We start from the raw sequence: 16,212 nt of genomic DNA, 5'->3' as shown, positions 1-16,212 counted from the left end.
GTGGGGATCTCAGGGCTTGCCGGCTTCAAACCACGAATCCTGCCCTCTCCCCTGGGCATCCATCCGTCTGGCTCCACCGTAATGACGGCGAGGTGGCGGCACAGAGAGATTAAATGACTTGCCCGAGGTCCCGCGGGGAGCGATGGCCACCCAGGAGGAGCACCCGGCCGTCCTGCTCCTGCCCCAGCAGCGCCCGGGCGCGCGGGAAAAAGTGCCTCGTTGCAGCTTCGCCTGCAAAACAAGGCACGGCCACGTGTACCACGGCCCCATCCCGGTGACGTCCTCGTGGGTGGAGGCGGTGGATGGTCCTGGTGGGACCTCCACCCCATAACAGGGAGTGGGTGCTGCTCTCTCCTCGCCAGTGGGGTTTGGTGCTGCCGAACCCTTTCCCGGAGCAGGAGGGTTTTGCTGATGCCCTTCCCAGGCTGGGACCGGCGCAGCCAGAGCCGGTGACTAACACCTCCTGGTTTGCAGCTTGTTTACCTGGCGCTGGGGCTTCGGTTTGGATCGCTGACTCACCGCAGTGCCTTCTGCCTCTGCCACTGCAGCTCCCTGACGAATACTTTCCATTTTCCCATTACTTTAATTGCCCTCGTTTGAGAAAACTGCTCCCAACTGGCTCTGGGCTGAAGAGACCTGTTACGCACGGCTGCCCCAACTGGGCGTCCCCGCGGCAGGGGCGATGCGGGGACGGTGGGGTGGGACACCCGCCTCCGCGGCACACGTAGGGGACCTCCGTGCCACGGCTGTGCCGGGGCCTAGGGCATGCAGGCAGAGTCCATCGGCAGTGAGTTTTTGGCTGCCCCACCGGCTGCACACGTCGAACGCGGCACACGGGCGGTCGGCGGTGCACGGACGCCGGCTCCGGCGCGGCTGAATGCGGCCCGACAGGTTTGCTGAGAGGCCTGTCCCGTTCGGCTGGATTTTTGGAGAGGCTGGAGCCAGCCCCGGCACCAGCCACTTCCCGCGAGGCGCTGCCGGCTCTGGCGGGGCCGTGCGTGGCGCCAGGTCGTGGCCCCGAGCCACGGTGCAGCTTGGCCGCGTCTTGGGGCAGGCACAGCCCGCGGCGTGGGATACGCCAGTCCTGGCCCCTGCTCCATGCTCTGTGCCAACGCCGTGCCCTTTTTTGGGGGGACGGTGCCCCATGGCGCCGGGGAAAGAGCAGCCTCGTCGCTCCTGGAGGGACCCCCCCAGCCCGTGGGGTCCCTGCCCCGGCTCTGTGCCCATCAGTGGGGGGACACACACCAATCGTCCCTGTCCCCCTCTCCCCCAGCTCCCCACCCGCAGCCCTTTTGGAGGGTCGTGGCCCTGCTCGTCCCAGCCACGCTCAGGGCGCACGGAGGATGCTGTGCGCATGGACCTTGTGCTGGCTGCGGGTGCCGTGCCTCCGCCAGCTCGCGGGGAGACCTGAGGAGGTGGCGAAGAGCTGGGGACCATGGGGACAGCACGTAGAGGTGCCCAGGGAGCTGCAGAGGGCCTTTTTGAAGGAAAAAAAAAAAAAATGCTGGGCATCTTTGGGACCTGTGGGATGCAGGGCACGCCAGGTCCTCAGCAAGGGATGTGCGGGGAATAATCCAACAGCATCGGGGATGGAGGGGGAGAGGAAAGGGGGATCAGGGCAGGGTAAGAGCTGGTCGGGAAAACTGTCTGCCCTTCTCTGAAGAGCAGGCATTCTGCTGTCATATGCCAGGTGAACCCTGGACCCACGGCGAGGGCGTCAGGGTCTGTAAATCCTGGAGGAGAAAATCCTCCCTCCCTGGGGATGGGCCGTGCTGCTTTTATAACATTAGGGTCAAGGGAAAGGCGAGAAAATCCACCCAAACCAGCGATGCGTGGGGGGCTGGTGGCCACCCCGCAGCCTCCACGTCCCTCCTGGGAACATCGCGTGGGCTTGGGCCGCCCGGGCAGCTGGTGCGGGGCCGGGTGAGGGTGCGGAGGTGCCACGGGTGCTGTCCCATCCTAATCCGTGGCACACCGGCACTGTGCGTGCTGCGAGTCGCAATGGCAGGAGGGAGAGAGATGATTAAAGCATGCTGCCTTTGATGAAGCGAAAATTAATAAACAAGCAGGCAATTGTGCTGGTCTTTATTTACTCCAGGATGACAGTGCGGAGCCGGCGCGGCGAGGCCGCCGAGGCCAGGCCCCACATCAAACGGCAGGGCAGCGCCGGGCGCAAGGGGACCATGCCACTGCTTCTTCTCCGACGGGTTTTTCCTGGTCCCAACAAACCCAGGAAGGTCCGTGTGGATGTTCCTAATAACAGGGTCCCATCCCATGCCAGCGGGGGATATCGGGGTGAGAAGGAGATGCTGTGTGCCGCTGCGGCGTCCGAGCGTGGCGGGACGTGCCGGGCTGGGGTGCATTTTGGAGGTGCCGTTTGGCACGCTCGCACTGTCCCCCTGCTCCGGGGCGGGCGTTCCCACCTCTCTCCTGCTCCAGAGATGCTCCACTGGCATGGAGGTCCCTGCTCCGGCCCTTCTCTGGCTGATGTGCAGATTTAGGGCTGGGAGAGTAAAACCAGACCCAGTGCGTGCCCGTGGGTCGGTCCCTCGGCCACCCCCAGAGGCAGAGCTGGGAGGCCAAACCCGCACCCTCACACCGGGTCCTTATCGCCTGGTCGGGCATATTTACCTGCTGGTGCTGCCGGTTTCCACCGGATAAAAATGCACTGGACAAACAGGAGTTCCCCGCCGGCCCCAGGGCGGTGGCACAGCGGGGGACACGGCTGAGGCGGGACGTGCACCCCTGTCCCGGCTTTGTCCCCGGTGCGTCCCCAGCACCGCACATCGCAGAGCTGCAGGAGGGGCACGAGGCCACGTTGCCCCCCCGCTGAATTTGAGCATCCAAGCGGGTGATGGAACCCCCCATGTGCCCACCTGTGCCAGGACTGGGACTGTGCCCAAGGCTGGGGACGGGGTCAGGGTTAATGGGGACGGTGCTTCTGCTGCAGGGGTTTGGCACCCCGGCTCAGTGCCGCCCATGGGGCCACGGCACCGTGGCACTGCTCGAGCGTGGGGACGGCGGTGTGGGCTGGCCCTGGAGGGGGCTGCACCCCGGGGCACCCCTCTGCTCGGGGTGGCTGTGAGGGTGCAAACCCCACACGTTGCACCGTGTGTCCCCCCTGCTGGGTGGCCAGGAGGGCCCTGGGCTGTGCACGGGGCTGTACAGTGGGGGGGTCACTGCACTGTATGGGGGGGCTGTGCACGGGGGGGTTGTGCACTGGGGGGGGGGGGCCGTGCATGGTGCAGGGGGGCTGTGCACTGGGGTGGGGGGGTTCATGCATGGCGGGGGGGCGGTGCATGGCACAGGGGTCGTGACAGGGCGGGTGAGTGCGTGAAGGGGCCCTTGCGGGACAAGGGCTCTGGTGCACACGTGGGAGGGGCTGCGCGTGGTGGGGGGTCTGTGCACGGTGAGGGGGGGGCAGTACACGGTGAGGGGGGGTCTGTGCACGGCAGGGCTGCGTAGCAGAACCCCGCGCCGAGGGCGGAGTGCGGGGGGGCCCCACGCAACTCCTCCCGCGGGGGCTGTGCCGTGCCGAGCCGAGCCGAGCCGAGCCGAGCCGAGCCGAGCCGAGCCGAGCCCGCCCCAGCTGTCAGCGCGCCGTCCCTCCCCCACGGCCGAGGGGGGCCGAGGCGGCCCCGCCGCGCCCTCCCCTCTCCTTTGCATCCCATTGGCCAGGGAGGCCTTTTGTTAGCGGCGGATGCCCGCCTCCATTGGCAGGCGGCGACGTCCGTCCGCGCTGCGCCGCCGCCCCCTTTTCCGCCTGTGCTCCGCGGCGCTGGAAACTTTGCGGGCAGCGCAGTCGGCAGCGGCGGCCGCAGCGCCGAGCACCGGGGCCGCACCGGAGCCAGCGGGGCCCCGCACCGCGCCGCGCCGCCGGGCACCGCCCAGCCCAGCCCAGCCCCGCAGGGCGGGGGCACCGCGGCCCTTGCGGGCCCCTCCGCGCCCGCCCGGCCATGCGCGCCCGCTGAGCCGCAGCGGAGGCGGCCGCCTTGCAGTTTGCTCCCGTCCCCGGTTTTAATTTCGTCTGGTTTATCGATTGGGCTTGTTTTTTCTTCTTGGACGCTCCCCGCCGCGCTCCGCAGGCGCCAGGCGGAGGCCGCGGCCCGCGGTGAGGGCGGGCGCGGGGCGGCGATGGGCGCGGCGGCGGGCGGGCGCTCCGCGGGGCGCTGAGCGGGCGCGCAGCGGGCGCGGGGCGCGCCATGGCCGCCAAGGACAACCCCTGCAGGAAGTTCCAGGCCAACATCTTCAACAAGAGCAAGTGCCAGAACTGCTTCAAGCCCCGCGAGTCCCACCTGCTCAACGACGAGGACCTCAACCAGGTGGGACCTTCCCCCAAAACCCACTGTTTTCCCCCCAAAATCTGCCCCGGGGCCCCGCCTCCTGCCCGCCCCCACGCGTCCGGCCCCAGGGCGCCCTGGGTCCCCGTGGAGTGTCTGCTGGCCCCGTGGGTAGCCCGGGGTCCTGTGGATGGTGTAGAACCCCGTGGGTGCCTGATGGCCCCACGGGTACCTTGGGGTCCACTGGGTAGCTCAGGGTCCCACGGTTGGCCCCATGGAGAGCCCAGGATCCTATGGATAGTATAGGGTCCCGTGGATGTCCTAAGGTCCCACGGATAGCACAAGGTCCCATGGGTGCCTGCTGGCCCCGTGGTTAGCATGGGTTCGCGGGGTCCCATGGTGTGTCTGCTGGTCACCTAAATGTCATAGGGCCCTGTGGGTGCCTGCTGCTCCCACGGGTAGCGTGGGCTGTCAGGGGTGGTGTGGGGTCCCATGGGGTGCATGCTGACCCCACAGATAGCACAGGGACCCACAGGTATCCATGAATCCTGTGGGGTGTTCAGGAGCCCCGTGGGTGCTCTCTGGTCCCGTAGGGTGTCCAGCAATCCCATGGGGTGCCTGCTGACCCCACAGATACCCAGGTGTCCCACGGGGCACCCAGCATCCCCACAGTGCCCAGTGGTCCCTTAGGCCATGGCCCACCCCAGTGCTTCCTCCCCTGGGGCCTCACCTCTTTCCTGAGGCTGTTTGGGGACCCGCACCTGTGCTTGGGGTGATCCCAGCCCCTCTTGGGGTGCATGGCAGCAGGTGGGGGGTATCCTGCGGGCTCTGCTGGAAGATCCCAAAAGTCCTGGGAAAAACTCGGCTGCAAACAAAACGTCCCCTCCTGGACGTGCTGGACATGGCCCCCCCCCTCCCCCTGCCATTCCCTGCTTTCCCGGGGGGACGAGAAGGTGACCCCAACCCCTTCCCAGTGAGGGCCCAGAGCGGGCAGGCTGGGGGGCTGCTAGGGCTGGGCCTTCCTCCTCCTCTTCCTCCCAGGCTTGACAGAGGCCTGCGCAACCCTCAGTGGGGGGTATTTGGGGTGCGGGGGTCTGTCCGTGGTGTCGGGGTGCAGGGAGCAGGGCCGCCTTCCCTCCTCCCACACCTTTCTGGGCCGGGGCTGACATCCCCGCTCCCGATCCTATTATGGCAATGAGATCAGACATATTGCTGTGCTCGCTGGGGGGGCGGGAGGGGGGGGCATAATGAAATCTGAGGGCTAATATGGAAAAAATGTAACTGGAAAAAATGCCGTGGTGTGTGCGGGAAGGGGCGGGCGGCGGGGAACGTCGCGGCCGTGCCCAGACAAAGGAGCCGTCCCGGAGGGGGCTCGGGAAGAGCCCCCCGCTCCTGGCCAGCCCCTTCCCGCTGCCCCGCCTGGGGTTTTGCTGCCTCCTGGGTGCAATGCTTTTTTATTTTTATTGGGGGGGTCCAAAGCACGGCACGCTGTCCCCCATAGTGCCTGCCCACCCCGGCTGCGAGGGCCCCACTGCCCTCCCCGGGGACCCAGGGCCCAGAGCCGTGTTTCTGGTAGTCCCTGGTTTGCTTTGTTCCCGTCGGGGTGGTGGGTGGCCCTGGGGGGCTGCCACCACGGCTGGCTCCCACGGGGACATGGTCGGCCCCATGGCCGGCTCCAGGCCCCACGCAGGGGCTCCGGTTGGGAAAACGGTGCGATCCTGCTTGGCTTCTCCCTTGCAGTTGGGGTGAAGTAATCCCACTTCCCAGATAAGATGGTGGCTCTGGTAGCGTGCGATGCACGCACGCACCCTTCCGCCCCGCCGCACAGCCCCCCGTGCTGAGGAGCCCCCGGCCGCGGCCGGCCCAGCGCTTCCCCGCCACCCTGCCCGCCTCCCCTCCGAATTCGTGCCCCTTGTCGGAGGAGGAGGCTCCGCGCTGCAGCGAGGAGCCTGGCTGGATGTGGGGGTGTGCTCGCTCCGAAGCACACCCAGGAATAACGGTTCATTTAACAGCTCTGATTTTTTTTGCCTTTTAAATTTTTTTTTTTTTTAAGCTTGGTTTGGGTATGGGGGTTCCCACACCGCAGCGTGGGGGCTCCGTGCTCAGCGCGTCCTGCTCACCCCATGGACAGGGACCACGTTGGTGGTTACCTAGAGTCAGGCTAGAAAAGTCCTTTTGAGTCATCTGACCTTTCTACTTGGCTTGCAGGAAAGGTGAAGGTACTTCACACTTACGCACTTGTGTCTTTTTTGGATTTTTATTATATAAAAATACCTGTGTGGGCATTAGGAGCTGCCCCTCCTGCTTCCTGGGGTGTTCCGGGGCACTGGAGCTGCTCAGGGCAGAGACCAGTGTGCGTTTGCAAAGCGTCACAAATATTTAGTGGTAGTAGTGGATTCCCATCATACTCGGGAACTGAATTAGGAACGGGGCTGGGAGGGGGGAATCCAGCCCCAAACATCAGGATTAATGAGCTGGAGCTCTCTAATAATAATCGGACTTAGCGCTTCCAACTTCAAAGGGCTGCGCGGACGCTAAGTCCCTAATCCCAGGAGCGCTGCGTTCACGAGTTGTTTTTGTGCGTGGCTGTGCTGCTGGCCGGGGGTCGGTGTGACTTGGGGTGGCTACGTGTGGTCCCACTACCTGTTGGAGCCCTGGCTGTCCCCCCCGGGGCTGCAGGTGGGAGGTGACATGCCCTTGACACCCGCCCCCCCCCCCCCCCCCCCCCCCCAACCTGCGTTTGACCTTCTGGGGTGCCTGCGGGGCATGGGAAAAACTGGGTCAGTCAGTGCGTCTGCTCCTGCTTTGGGAAAATCTGTTGCTGTGGGTCTGCCCCGATGAACCCAAGCCCTGGCGTGGGCGCTCGGAGCCCTGCGATCCTGTGCGGTGGCAGGATCTGGCCCGTGGTCCCTGGCAGACACGGTGCTGTTGATGGCTCTGTCCTGGCTGCTCCACCTACCCGTCGCCAGCTCCCCTGGCACTGCCCCTTTCCCGGCAAGGGAGAGACTCCCTTTTCGTGGGAATTCCCTCTTTCCTGGCAAGGCATGCCTGTGCTGGCACCGCACGGTCCCCTTTAACCTCCTGCAAGCCTGTGTGGAGGTCAGCTTCCCAGAGCCTGCCCCGGGAGGATGGGGGGGTTCCCGGGGACCCTCTTCCATCTCCAGGACAAAGCTGGCCTGGCCAGTGGGACCCTGTTCCCAAGGAAGCCACCCAGGGCTCTGCAGGGCCATGGGAGTGCCCCTGTGGGGTCCCTGCTCTCCACGCCAGCTGGCCTGGACCGAGACGTGCCTGCACACACATGCCTTTGGCTTGTAAGGAAGATGAAGCCCCCCACGACAAGAACAGGCTGGGAATTAACCTCAAAATTACGCTTGGCCTGAATTGGAAGAAGAGCAGAGTGTAAAGCAGTTGCTTTTAATTTTCTCCATGCGTGTGCTCTCTTGGGGCATGGGGACTGGCACAGATAGAGGAATTTGAGGACGTCTTTACAGCTACCAGTGCCTTTTTTTTCTTTTTTCTTTTTTTTGAAACCGTGGCATGGATGCCCAGAGGACCACCCAGTTAGAAAATGGAGCTCGCAGCCTTTTCCCAGTGCCTCCTCCCGCCCCAGCCTGTGACACCCCTGCCCAGTGATGGGGGGTGTTTATTTCCATCTCTCCTCCTTAGGACATTATCACTTTCCTACTGTTCTGGACGCCGAACAGCCGGCCGCCAGCAGCCCCAAGGCTGGAGAGTGTCAGCGTTGGGTCGCAAGCTTGGCTTTGCTCTGCGGCATTGCATCGATGGGGCTGCAATGCCCTCGGCAGGGATCTTATCCTGGGTCTGTGCGTTGTCGAAGGGGTGAGGGATCATGTCCCGGGCACGCTTTCACCTCCACCCCCTGCTCCTCGGGAGAGGAAAAGACCCCTCTTTCCCGGAAAGCAGCCCCTATGCTTGCATTCCCTGCTCCCGGCTGCTTGTATCATGCTGCAAAAATCCGCCTGTACTCGACTAATTATTAGGACTGAACAGGGGGAGATGCTCTGCAAATGTCAAACCCGCCTCTGTTGGTAGCTGCAGTGGGCAGGGACTTGGGGGGCACAGCCAGAGGAGCTGGGGCGGGCAGGGTCGTGGTGGCTGTCCCCCACGGGCAGCATCCCGTCCTTGGAGAGTGGCGTGCAGGCAGTGAGGGCAGCGGGTGCTCGGGAGGGGTGTCAGGTTGGGTGCCGGGGTCGGCTTTGGGTGCGCTTAACCCTCCGTGTGGCCCAAAGGAAGGGGCGTGGCGGTGCCTTTGGGTGCTGGAGAACCATCCCCTTTGCACACTTACTTGCTCCTGGTTTTTTTGCATGGCGCCGCACCTTATCTGCTCTGGCACCCGAGGAAGCGATAAATCCCCTCTCCAGCACTCTGGAGAGATGTTGCGGCTTCTCCCAGGCGCTGAGGAAGCCCCGTCGTGGGAGGTGGTTAGATACGTCTGCTTGCTGCGGGGCACCCGGGCTTCGGGGCTGCTCGAGGAGTGGGAGCTGGGATTGCAAAGCCCGTTCCTTCCCACTTCCATTTTGCTGCTGCTTGACAAATTGCCCGTGCACGCTGCAGCCGGCCTCTTCCAGCTCTTGCTCCAACTGCCCAAGCCGATGGCAGTGCTCCGACCCGAGGGCAGCCCTGGGGCCAGGCCAGGGTATTTGCAGGAGGAGACCGGCTGTTTGCACGAAGGGTGAATTCAACCTTTCCCCTTCCTGTTCCTCCGGTCGGTCGGTCACTCCTGCTGCCCACGCAGCAAATTGCCCAGGCACCTCCTTTCTTTGGGGTTTGCCGGTGGCTGGGTCAGGGCTGCCGGTGTGCCGGAAGGGCTGTGCCGTGCGTGGTGACCGCCAGCCACCCCACGGCAGCGGTGCCTCGTGCTCCTCACGCCCCAGGTCTGGTCTGTCCGGTCTGGTTTGGCCTCTTCGTGCACGGTGAGATGTGTTGGTGGTGAAAGCCTGGCCTGGCCGATTTGCAGCTTCGGCAGCAGCTGGCTCATGCTCACGCCCGTGCTGTGCAAATGTGTTTTTGTGGGAGAGTGGGAGGTGGATGGAGAGGGGACTGTCCCCACGTATCCAGGGCTGCCCAGGTCTCGGGCTGGGGAAAGCTGAGCTTGGACCGAACCTGGGGGCAGCGAGCGGCTGCCTGGATGCAGAGCTGGGGGATGGAGAGCGCTTTTCATGCCGGGAGCGGTCGTGGATGCCCACTGGCAGCACAGCAGCCTCCCGTGCTGGGGTTTGGCCCCGCTCCGCTGCCCGTCGCCAAGTGACATATGGCGGAGGGGAAATACTGTACAGGCAGGGAAGCTGAGATGTAAGCGGCTTAACCACCGAGGCTGGGCTATGTCCCCGGCCCTTGGGATTGCCGCCGGAGCGTGGGTTTGCACAGCAGTGTTTGCAGAGCCTCCCGCCGGCCGGGGTCGTGGGTCTCCAGCGGTCCATGTGGCATCCCACTGGGAGCATGCAAAATGTTAAGTAATGCCTGTCTCTCAGTTCCTGGAAGCTATGCTGTGGGCAGGAAAGCCTGCTTGGGTATCCCATCCCATTCCTGCCTCAAACACCATGTCACCTTCCCCATTCCTGCTGGGTGATGGCTACTCCGACTCACCCATCAGCGATGTTCTCTTGGGCTCCAAGGTGTGCAAAACAGAGAGCAGAGCGGTGCTGAAACCGCCTAGATTTCCTCTTTTGAGGTTGCAACCACAGTGTTTGTGGTGACTTTCCCCTTGAGCTGTGCCAGAAGCTGGTCCCTGCCTCCAGGGAGCTCTGAGCGGTTTGGGAGTCGCTGCACAGGGGACGGTCTCTGCTCTGGGACCATGGTCTCCTGTGGGTCCAGCTGAGAGCTGTGACCCTGTCCCCGAGTACCCAGAGATGCATGCAGGGAGCAGCAGGCGCTGCTGTCGCTGCTTTCAGAGAGGCCCCTTTGGTGAATATTGGGACTAAACCCATAAAGGTGGTGGGATGGGAGTTACCGTGGGTTCACCCACAGCCTGGGTCAGGCTAGGGCTGCTGTTTTCTAGCAGGGCTGCTGCGAGCCCCACACGGCTGCCCCGGTGTGCAGGGCTCTCTGCGTTCAGTGTTGGAGGCAGAGCCGAAAGCTCCGCTGCAATGGTCCATTTTTTTTTTTTTCCCCTTCCCGCTCAGTTGCCAAGCCTGAACAAAACAAGCCCTGCCTCCACCCGAGACAGGCTGATTACGTCTGCCGGCAGCCTAAACAGATTATCCCTCCCGCCACGCGCTCAGAGCCAGGAGTCTCTCCCGGCGATGGATTCGGACTTCCCTCGGAGCACGTTGGGGTGGCTGGGGACTGGCTGTGGGGGCATCCCCAGCCCACCTGGGTGTCCTGGCACCCCACTGGGGATGTGGTTGCTCTGCCACGGGGCTGAGTCTGGGCCCTAAGAGGAGAGGTGGATGTCAGTAAAGCTCTCGTGTTCCACCTTGTGCAATGTGGGCACCGTGGGGCTGGCACCGTGGGGCTGGCACCGTGGGGCTCTGCTCAGTGCCACTGAGCACCCTGCTTGGCTGGCTGGTTTGCGTGGGGGAGGGAAGAGGTGAAGGTACCCCCGACAAACACTGCAGGGGTGAAAGCCTGTCCAACGGGTGCGCTGGTTGGTGTCACAGCCCACCTCCGGCCCTGTGACCTGGTGCTCCGTGGGCTGTCAGGCTCCTGTGACTTGTCCTGCCTGCTGGAAGCAGGTGACTGTGCCCTCTCTGCCCTGCAGCCCTGGGGATGCGCAGGGGTTCCTGTATCACGCTGTGCTTTGGAAAGTGCTGAATGGCTCTGCACGTCCTTCGAGCCCAGTCTCCTGGCTGCTGGGAATCGCGTTCCTAGGGCTGGTGGAGCTGGTTGGGGTGGGGTGATTTGTCCGTGCCTGGGCAGCATCAGCGCGGCGGCTTGACAGCTTCGTGTAAACCGAGCTGGGGCCGCTTCCTTCTCCGCTTCTTCCCACCCGCTGGGCTGCCAGTGCTGGCCCTGGGCCCTAGGCTGGAAGCAGCGTCCTCCTCTTGATGCAACGCAGGCCTGCAGGCCGAGGGGACGGACGCGGTGGCTGGGGCAGCGACCTGAGAGGGAGGTGAGGGGCTGCCGAGCACCCGCAGCACAGCTCCGGTGGCGGGCCCTGAAGCTAAGCAGGGCCGGGCAGGGTCAGAGGCGGGATGGGATACCTGGGCGTTCCCAGAGGTGCGACAGGAAGCGGAGAGGTGATGCGGGAGTGTTTCTGCCTGAGTCAGCCTCCGCGGTCCCGCGGGACGGGACGGAACCAGGCACTGTGGGGCTCCAACCCGGCCGCACCTCCCGCACAGTGGTGCCCCTGGAAGGCACTGCGGCTATATCACTTTTTTTGGGTGGCAAGGCGCCTGCAGATCTCTCCCGGGGCGGCGGGGCAGAGGCTTCGGCACCTCCCGGCCGAGGTCGCGGCGGGTGGTTGGCTTTGTCACCGTGAGCCGTGCCGGAGGAACCGGCTTTCCTCTTCCAGCCCGCCCTGTGAGTGTCACCCCACCCCACCCCAGACGTGGATGCATCGCGCTGCCAGCAGCTGCCCTCCGCTCTGCTTTCCGCGTTGTTTTGTGGCTCGCCCTTCGGCCAGGTACTGTCTGGATAAAAGCAAAGCCGCCCAGCACCCGAGCATCCCGTGTGGCTGCTACCTGCGGGGAAACTGCCTGGAGCTGCCCTTTGGACATCGCCGGAGGCGGACAGGGCTCTGCGTGGTCAAAGGCACCCTGGGAACCCTGGGGTTGCTCTAAACCGTTCCCTTAATGTGAGGTTGGACAGATCTGCGTGGACGGGGGAACTTTTTGCTCTGAGCCCTTGCTCAGTGCTGGGCATTGCGTTTTCCTCCTCTTGCTGAGCTCTCCGGAGGAAGCTGAGCTGGTGCGAAGCGACGTGCGGCTCCAGCTCCATCCTGGTGCCCTAACGCTCCCCTGGACCTGCCTCCCGCAGCGGCATCGAGCAGGTTTATTTTAAACCTCGCTTCAGCAGCACCATTCCAATGCAGGTGTGATGGGTTTATTTCAGACACTTTGTGCGCTAGTTCATATCCCTTTTATTTAGGCTTGTACCTCTCTGGGTGTTTGCTTGGTTTTAGCAGTAGCTTGTTTTGGTTTGGCTTTAAAAAGCGCTGCTGCGTGTTCATCTGTTGGCGGGTGGAACCAGGCTGCCCACGCCGGCTGGCTCTAATTCATACCTTTCAGCTATTTTGGTTTCAATGTCTGAAATTGGACGCTTCTGCTGAAATAAGTATAGCCCACCGGTGCTTTTTTATGACACCGGTAAAGAAATGACCGCGTTCTATATTAAGGGCATGTATTTCAGGTGCCCAGTGCTTTATATGTGGTCAGCTGAGCCAAAATTGGAGGGGTTGAGGGCAAAATAATGTTGGCTGAGGGGTGTGAGCCAGGCTGAGGTAGGGCAGGGTTTCACACCTGTAATACTGGGTTACGGCTGCTCGCTGCTGACCCTGGTGATGGGTTTCACTGTTACTTCCTCCCCCGTGTGGCACTCGGACTTGCCTGCTGCCTGTCACATAGCCTGGGGGCTACGTGGGGCTGGGTGCTGCTGGGGTGCAGTGGGGTGCTTGGGATGGTCCTGCCGGGACGGCTGCAGTGCTGAGGCTTGTGTCGGGGAGAGATTTTGCTCGTGGGGCTTTGCTGGGTTGAGTGCTCGGCCGTGCCCAGAGGCTGTGCTGGGGCACGGAGGGGAAAATCGGGGGACAGAGGAGGGCTGAGCCCTGCAAGCAGCTCGGCTGCCCGTAGCATTGCTGCCGAGGGCTCCTCGGGGTGCTGCTTTGGCGTGGTGGTGCCGAGCGTTGGGGACGCCGCGTCGTACCTTCGCTGTCATCTTCTTCCTTATTCCTGGGCGGTGGAGGCTACTCGTAATATCTTCTCAAGCACCGGAGCCGGTTGCTCAGGGCTCGCTGTAAGTGCCTCTCATGGAAGTTTGGGGACCTCCCTTCCCCGCCTCAGTGACCCATTGAAGGCACTTCCCGGCTCTCTGGTGGGTCATCTTTAGTTATTTATTTGCGATATTGCTTTCCCCCCTGTAAAACAGAAGAGAAATTTGGGGAAGGCCATTGCGAGTGGCCCTGCCCAGGCCACACGGGCAGCCATGGCCACATCCCAGCACGGCAGGGAGCGGTGGGAGCCCCTGCTCCAAAGTCCTCGCCTTGCGTGGGCACGGATGCGTCACGGGTGCCTTTGGGTGGGGGCGCGGGGCGGGCTGCCAGCGGGGCGCGCCGGGGGAGTGGCAGAGCACGGCTCACCCTGCCGGGCGCTGGCAGCGTGGGCGACACCGGGCCGGGCGCGGAGCGGGTGCTGTGCCGGCTGGGGGGCGGCATGGGGGCCACGGGCGAGCAGGGTGCCGGCACCCAGGTGAGTGGGCTGGGATGGCAGGGGGCGAGGGGCTCCTCGCCGAAGCCGGGGAGGGCTGGGGGCTGCGGTGCCTGCGGGGTGCCCTCTGTGCCAGCAAGACCCCCGGTGCGGGTGAGGCTCGTGCTGGTCGTGGGAACAAGTGGGTGCAGGGGTGCCCCAGGCCCCTGGGAGAGAGGGAAGCAACTCCCCCAAATTGGATCCCACTCCCAGCGCTCCATTTTCATTGTTTTTAGTTCCCTTTAAAGAGGGGGAAGGAAGGAAGGTCTTCTCAAATCATGTTTTCCCAGCTGCTGGGAGAGCAACACCTAGAGTTGATATGTCACGTTGTGGCGGGGGGATAAGAGATTTTGTTATTTCTTTTCACTTTATAAACAGTAAAAGGGCTCCTCCGGCTTGTTTCCAGTTTGCTTACTCAGTGCTTCATGCATTTGACAGTTTTTGGTGCATAGGCAGTTTCTTCTATTGTTTGCAGGGATTTTTCCAGAGGGGAATCTTTTTTTTTTTTTTTTTTTAACAGTACAAAACCACAGAAACTGGCAGGAGGAATCTAGGGGAGGTACCGAATTGGAAACAGTTTTAAGCTTGGGGGGGGGGGGGGGGGAGAAAAGAATGAAAGGAACAAGATTAACCAAATAATTTTGAGAGGAGCTGGGAACTTGTGTCCTTGTCGCTGTGCGGCCGGGCTAGGCTGGGGCTGGGTGTGCACGGATGTTTCATGGTGGAAAGCAGCATCCCTGGGGGCTCCTGAAGCTGGATCTGCCCTGGGTTTCCTCCCTCCTGGCCTGTCCCGGCACCTCCGCGGGGCCACCTCGCCAGTGTGGCAATACCTCGCCGCTCTTGCACCAGGCTTTGGCCCCAGCCCTTGCCAGGAATGGGGTTGGCTGATAGTTTGCAACTCGACAGGCAGCAGGAGCGGTGCCCATAGGACTTTGCGGGGGAGGACGTGCCCAGTGCCCATCCCCATCCCACCGCTCGCAGTGGCGTGGATCTGCTTCGCGCTGGCCGCTTCTGCGCCCAAACCACCGGTGGAAAGAGCCTGGATATATATATTTTTTTTTCCACTGATAAACGGCAGTGCTGTAAGGCATTTCTTTCCGGGTATTCTTTCCCTTTCTCTTCCCAGCCAGCTGAATGAGCTGTTTTCCCTCCGCCTGGATCTGACCTTCCTGCGTGCTCGGCTGTGGGCTGCTGGAAGCCGCTGGCGGGGAGGAGCGGGCTGGCAGGGGCCACCCCTGCGGGGAAACGGGTGTTGGATGTGCGCAGCACGGGAAGCGGCTGTGAGCTGGAGAACTGCCAGCGCTGGGTAGTTTTTCCTCTCTTAATTAACAAAAGGAAAACATCGAGCTCTCCTTTGGAGTATGTTTTTGCTGTGGAGTAGAGGCACGCTGCCGATGGCGAGGAGAAGAGCTGTCAGTGAGGACGGGCTCTGCAGCTTGGTGGTAGCCGGGAGGTTGGTGCTCTCGGTGCGATGCCATGCAGAAGCAGCTGATTTTGGTGTTTGTGGCTGGGGTTTTACCTCCTCCGGAGTCCTCACCTCAGTCCTGTTTGAACACAGTCTATATAACACCACGGGTTGCCATCAAACGTTGTGTTCCCCGCACTGGCAGGGCTGAGTTTGCCTGTATGCAGGAGCCTGAACTCACGCGGCTGCCTTCGTGCCAGGGGCTGGTGCAGTTTCCCGTGGTCCCCCACCGTCGATCCTGTGCGGTGCTGGTCCACGGTGAGCCAGTTTCCTCTGCGCCTGATGTGTTTCTCTGCTGTTTCTTTGCAGGCCAAACCCATTTATGGTGGCTGGCTGCTGCTGGCCCCGGAAGGAACAGACTTTGACAACCCTGTCCATCGCTCCCGGGTAAGTGAAGCTGAGATGCCCTCTCCCCGTGCCCGAGGTGGGGGTGGCAGGAGGAGTGGTGAGGGCTTGTCCCTGCCCGTGGAGGTGGCTGTGGCCCCGGGAGTGCAACCTCCATGCACCCGTCCTCTTGTGCAAACCAGGAAGGCGGGAGATGTTTCCTGCAGCAGGGCTCGAATGCCTTCTCTGGGATGCGAGGTCTCCTGTGCTGGGCAGCAGGCTGGGGCACTGCAGGTGCTGGTCAGTGTCAGTCCATGCAGTTTTATTGCTTGCTGCTGTTGCTTTATGATGCCTTGATGCTGCTCTGGTTGGGGTCTGGTTGTCCTGACATGTGCCACACTGATGGGAAGGCTCTCAGGCTGGCAGGGTGTGGGCTGTGCGGCTCTGAGCTGTGCTGGGACCATCAGCAAGGCACCCAGTTTCCCTTTGGTGCTTGGAAACAACTACCTCATTTTCTGCAGCTCATCATGGGCATGCCCAGAGTCCTGGAGGGAGGTTGCATCCCATCCCCTAACGCGGGTACCCCTGTGTCAGGCAGGTCCTGCAGCAAGGAAGAGGCTGAGAGGTGATTCCCATTTGCTACGACCCTCCAGAGCTCTGAAGCCAAGCGCATTGGCAGCAGAGACCCGCAGACAGAGCGGGGCACACTCAGCTCCTCCCCAAAGGGGTTTGCTCGTGCCTTGCAGAAGCAGCGTGGGGGTCAGAGCATCCCCATTTACCT

The 16,212-nt window shown here is 62.9% G+C and overlaps 1 protein-coding gene across 2 annotated transcripts in view; it reads left to right on the top strand.

The window, feature by feature from the left end:
- Positions 1 to 3,745: 3,745 nt before the first annotated feature.
- The window catches only part of MPRIP (myosin phosphatase Rho interacting protein), an 86,637-nt gene continuing 74,170 nt past the window's right edge, over positions 3,746 to 16,212 (top strand). The window contains exons 1-2 of one of the 2 annotated variants that reach the window (XM_075515112.1): positions 3,746 to 4,322; positions 15,417 to 15,494. In XM_075515112.1, the coding sequence (XP_075371227.1) occupies positions 4,203 to 4,322; positions 15,417 to 15,494 (198 nt within the window). In that variant the 5' untranslated portion in view covers positions 3,746 to 4,202. The remainder of the gene's footprint in view (positions 4,323 to 15,416; positions 15,495 to 16,212) is intronic. The other variant, XM_075515111.1, reaches the window with a different exon arrangement.

The sequence above is a fragment of the Mycteria americana genome, chromosome 12 (genome assembly GCF_035582795.1).
Source record: "Mycteria americana isolate JAX WOST 10 ecotype Jacksonville Zoo and Gardens chromosome 12, USCA_MyAme_1.0, whole genome shotgun sequence".
NCBI classification, from domain to species: Eukaryota; Metazoa; Chordata; class Aves; order Ciconiiformes; family Ciconiidae; genus Mycteria; species Mycteria americana.
Note: the sequence above shows the minus strand (reverse complement) of the source record. Positions and strands in the feature narration are given on the sequence as shown.